The sequence below is a fragment of the Gossypium arboreum genome, chromosome 3 (genome assembly GCF_025698485.1).
Source record: "Gossypium arboreum isolate Shixiya-1 chromosome 3, ASM2569848v2, whole genome shotgun sequence".
Taxonomy (NCBI): Eukaryota; Viridiplantae; Streptophyta; class Magnoliopsida; order Malvales; family Malvaceae; genus Gossypium; species Gossypium arboreum.
Genome location: NC_069072.1, coordinates 109,155,745 through 109,161,143, shown reverse-complemented (window position 1 = coordinate 109,161,143; position 5,399 = coordinate 109,155,745). Strand labels below are relative to the sequence as shown.

At 33.6% G+C, this 5,399-nt stretch overlaps 1 protein-coding gene across 4 annotated transcripts; it reads left to right on the top strand.

Annotated features, from left to right (window-relative positions):
- The first annotated feature begins 1,416 nt into the window (after positions 1-1,416).
- Positions 1,417-4,628, top strand: LOC108465350 (probable prolyl 4-hydroxylase 3). Of its 4 annotated transcripts, none has more exons than XM_053025816.1 (9): positions 1,417-1,512; positions 1,628-1,705; positions 1,928-2,009; positions 2,504-2,601; positions 2,804-2,901; positions 3,207-3,336; positions 3,438-3,625; positions 3,843-3,914; positions 4,261-4,628. In XM_053025816.1, coding segments are annotated over exons 2-9 (711 nt in total). In that variant the 5' UTR covers positions 1,417-1,512; positions 1,628-1,664; the 3' UTR covers positions 4,263-4,628. The 4 variants fall into 4 exon arrangements, with proteins under 4 accessions (XP_052881776.1, XP_052881775.1, XP_017621170.1 ...); XM_053025815.1 differs by having other exon boundaries at positions 1,628-1,855; XM_017765681.2 differs by having other exon boundaries at positions 1,438-1,855.
- The last annotated feature ends 771 nt before the right edge of the window (positions 4,629-5,399 follow it).

The following is a 5,399-nucleotide window of genomic DNA, read 5'->3' as shown; positions in this document are numbered from 1 at the left end:
CTGTACCAATTGGCCCAACCAAAAATTCTAGAAATAAATCCATGGATAGATATATGAGTCTAAATTCAGGGAAAATTTACAGAATCAGTTTCCGAGTTTTGAAACTCGAGATATGATTTTTAAGGCGACAGTGATGCAGTTAGCTAGCCTGCCTAGAACAGCAATCAGATTTTACAAAGAGAGAAATAAGGGAAGTAAGCCCGGTAACACCACGTGTTCAAATCCGGTGACGGTCACGGGTTTGGGGTGTTACACCCTCTCACTCCTCACCATCGATCTCCCCACAAACATCTCAAAACTTTCCCCATCTCCATATCTATCCTCCTCCTCCTTATTATCATCCGTAACGTTCAGTCCATCTCTTCTAGCCCTCATCAAGCTGGCCACAAGCACAACCAAAGGCTTAAACGAATAAGACAATTGACTGCGAGCGTTATGTCCGCCGTTGGATTTCACGATCACGGTCCCAAAATCTCCGGCATCATCATGTTTTCAAAGTCTGTAGAACCATCGCCGAAGTCTTTAAGAAGATGTTTAAGGAGAGAAGGGAGCGAGGAGTCATTCATTTTCTTTGTCACCATCCTTGTAAATCATTGTGGCGTAAAGGTCCGCTATTTTCGACAATTATGCCTATTTACGAAAGATAATTTCATCAAATACTCAAAATTCATTGCAACCAAAAGAATAAAGAAAAAACAAAAAGAAAACTCACTGTTGTAACCCATTTTCGAGTATAGATTGCTCTTCTACAGTCCAATCCACGGAAGTACCATGAAAATACCAAAACCAAATCAAACTTAGTTAAATAAAACCACTAATCAACCTCCCTTAGCTCTTCCAAAATGTAACCGAAACCTCCAACAAAAAGAAAACAACGCTCCACAAAGCCTCTTCTTTGTCGTTTTGCCTTTTCAAGAGAACCCAAAACGAAAACAAAAGAAAATCGACTTAGATACTGCTAGATCTAGCAAAAAAAAGAGAGAAGAAAATGATTAGAAATCTATGGCTCTAATTTTTCTCTCTCAAACACTATAATAAATAAGCCAATGTGAAAATATGATCGATTGATGGTTGGGCACAATAATGATAGTAGCTAGAGGTAGAAGAGAGAAATAGGAGAACAAAGAAGATGAAAACAAAATGTTAAAAAAGAGAGGCAATTTTGTTAAACAATTTTGTTTTCACAGATGATGTTATCTATAATCTTGTACTTATGTAGCACGCCACATAGGTTACTTCGTTGATTTACATTTTGATTGATAATTAACTCACATTTACCATTAAAATTAAGTGGATTTCTAGAAAAATCGTAATTTTGAGAATGTAAATAAAAAAACTACTAAAGGCCGAAACTAAGGTATTTTTTTACAATTATGCATTTATATTTACGCTCACTCTTACTGCAAAGCATAAAATAAATAAAAAGATACATAAAAACAAGGGTTATCTTGTCATTTGTTAACCGTCTTGTTGTATAAAAAGGCGCGTTCTTGAACGGACGTTGTAAATTCGGTTAGTCCTCAAATAGTTCTCTTTCATTTTTTTTTCCCTTTTCGGAAGGAAATTTGTCAAAAGTTTATCAATCTGAAAAATATTAGGAATTTTGTATTATTGGATTGACCTTTAGGATTTTGAGCTGGAATTTTTCTTGTTTAAATTCAAGAATGGCGAAAGTGAGACATTCTCGATTCACAGCGAAGAAAAGGTTGACGGTAACACTTGTATTATCGATCTTGTTTATGTTAACAATCGTTTTGTTGATGCTTTTGGGATTAGGGATTTTCTCCCTCCCAATGACCACCGATGATTCTTCGTTATATGATCTCACTTCTTATAGACGCATGGCTTCTGAAAGGTAAAGCCTTCGTCGCATTGGCACCTCTTTTCATTAGCATTTTCTAATTGTTTAACATTTGCGCTGATGCAGAGGAAGATTGGGAAACAGGGGGGAGAAGTGGACTCAAGTCCTTTCTTGGGAACCTAGAGCTTCCATTTATCATAATTTCTTGGTTGGGTTCTTTTCTTTTTCTTTTTTAATCTTTATTTTACCTAAAATGTATCAACGTTTCATATATCCTTGAGATTTGTTGGTCAGTATCAATTATTTGAAATTCCCAATTTCATCCCTTTGGTTTAATGTGCTTACGGTACGAAATTTTCCTTTGAACATTAAAAGAATTGCAATTATCCCCCAAAAAAAAAAAAAAGACGGAGGAAACCTTTAAAATCCCTTTTCTTGTTACTAAACTAATAGAATTCTGCCTAGTTAACACAACTTGCTTTAATAATCATGATCCTCTTGTAGTGCTGTTCAGTATCTTAATTTGTTACTGTTTGGATTATTCATTTTACTTCAAGTATATATATATATATAAAGCTAAGAAAGTTGATGGCATATGTATTTTAGTAGTAATAATGATGGTGATGATGATGTTGATAATATTTTCCACTCAAAATATCATTAGATGTAATACTTTCTTACTTTTTAAACTCATTTGAACAGTCCAAAGAAGAATGCGAGTACCTAATAAAAATTGCTAAACCTTTCATGAAAAAGTCCAGTGTTGTTGATAGCAAAACAGGGAAGAGTAAAGATAGCAGGTTTGCAATTCTTATCCTTCCATCTCTATTTTTGTTGTAATTATAAATGCTAAAGAAAGATGTATACTGAAAATCAATTTTTTTTTCAAATATAGTTCTAAAACTTATTTGACGAGGCCCTGTTTTGTTTGAAGACCAGTTTATGTGTTGAACACTGGACCCAATGTTACATCTTATGACGTTAGACTTGTACTGTTCACAGGGTGCGTACAAGTTCGGGTATGTTTCTGAAAAGAGGGCAAGATAAAATTATTAGTGATATAGAAAAAAGGATAGCAGAGTACAGTTTCATTCCTATAGGTATGAGATTCTAACACAAAGAATAACATTCTACAGATATTATCCACTGAAGCAATAATTAAATTCCTTTTTTGTGCAAAAATCTGTTGACATGTTCTTTTCTTCCCTGTAATCTCCTGGTTATGAGTCTCAATTAAACCTTAGCGGCCACATGCAAACGGGATACTTATATAATTTTGGTAAACATATTTTTAATGTCCTTTTGCAATTAAATGGATTGTCCTTGTTTTTCCAATTATTGCTTCTTTCTTTAGCTGATTGTTTTCTTTTCTTTCTGATGAGTTTGCTAATTTCATAATCTACAGAGCATGGAGAAGGTCTTCAAGTTCTCCACTATGAAGTTGGACAGAAATATGAACCACATTTTGATTACTTCGTTGATGAGTACAATACTAGACATGGAGGCCAGCGTATGGCTACTATGCTCATGTATTTGTAAGTTTTATAATTTTCTCTGTACATGCCTATGGAAACTGAACCCAAGTTAAAAGAAAAAGAAATGTTACTGCTTACATTAGTCAACGCTACTGATGCAGGTCAGATGTTGAAGAAGGGGGGGAGACGATATTTCCAAATGCCAAGGGCAATATTAGCGCTGTTCCATGGTGGGATGAATTGTCCGAATGTGGCAAAGGTGGTCTTGCTGTGAAGCCTAAGATGGGTGATGCATTGCTGTTCTGGAGCATGAAACCGGATGCCACAGTAGATCCTTCAAGTTTGCATGGTTTGCAATAAATCCCTTACCTACCTTTCTTAGGTTTTTCTTTACTTGTATGGTTCAAGAATGATTAAGCAGTTTTGCATTTCCATGGGAAAAATATCTGCAGCCATACTATAATATTGTGACACTCACGTTAAAAAACATTTCTCATTCATCACAACTTTTAGTTATCTACAGCCAAATAAACAAAAGAATTTAACTGTCTTATGGCTGGTGGCAGGTGGATGCCCGGTGATTGTAGGGGATAAATGGTCCTCTACCAAGTGGATGCATGTTAATGAGTACAAGAAATGTAAGTATAGTGGTGTTTTTTGAGGATACATTACCATAGAGAAATGTAAGTATATATGCTAATGGTGGAGGAGTGTTTTTTTGAGGTCATTGGGATCTTAAAGTTTGAGATTGGTTCAATATAAAGATAGAACTATGGAGCTCAAGTTCTTATGCTTGGTTCGAACTTAATTTTCAATGCTAATAAAAACAAAAATGTACAACTAAGCTTGTGAGTATTAGTTATTCGAATTTGGCTCACTTAATTTTAACCATTGCTAACAAAAATAAATACTCGTTTTTTAAGTATAATTGGTGTTATTATTTGTAGCTGTTGAATCTGATAGGGGATGCTTTTTTCTTGACAGGATACCTGGCTACACACGTCATAGCGGTATAGTACTGATAAAAGTGTGATTCAGATTCATGTAACTCTTTACACTGCGGTCCATTATTCTTCAACTTTTTTGTATCTTTTGACCTAATTTATATACAGATTCATATTTGTTTCGGGTGTTTCCCCATGGTAATAGTGAGAAAATTTAGGAGATAGGAAGATGGGTGGCAGCCTCTAGAAGTTTAGAAATTACATTATGAATGAATACATATCTTTTGTTGTGGTTGATTTATTTTGCTATCAAAAGCAAATAACGATGAAATGCTGAAAATAGGTGGATGGATTTTAGATTTCCAAGATTTTATTATTTTAATATAATCTGTATTTGATATATTAAAATTGTACCCAAAATGAAACAATTTATTTGTGATGCTTATTGTATATTTACTTTAGTCAGCGAAGGATTATTTATATATGTTTTTTAACATGAATATTTTATGACATCGTTAATAATTTAATTTTAACAGAAATTAATAAAATTTAACATGATTAAACAATTCCATAATATAAATAGTACAAAATGTGAAATTTAACTCAATAATATGTAACACCCTAATTCCTTTCCGTCATCTGATTAGGGTCATGGGCATTACTAACAAATCAAATAATTAATTAATCATAATCAACATGTAAACTAACCATTAACATTATAATATACAAGGGCAGGTCATGACAATCTAATACTTTCATACTAAAATTTTAAACAATCGAATAACTAGTCATTCTATTTAATGCTAAACTTGGTCTTCAACTGCTACACTCTTATTACTATTTTTCCTTTCTTGAATGCTAGAAGTCGGATACATACAAGGCTATTCCAATTATTAGCATCAGAGTATGGGTCCATACTCCGACTATGATTATCTTTTTAGTTTATCTTCAATGATTTAACAGCCCATGTGACAGCCATAATGTGACCCTAGTCGGGAAGTGGTTTCGGGACCACAAAACCGAGTTATAAAAATAATTATTTGTTATATCCTATGCTTATTATGTGTGTACATGCATATGTGAAAGTTTCATTCTCTAATTTTACCAATTGTGTGAGAAATTATTAAATAGGGATCAATATGAGACATGGTGAAATATGATAGGCTAATGTTAAAGTGG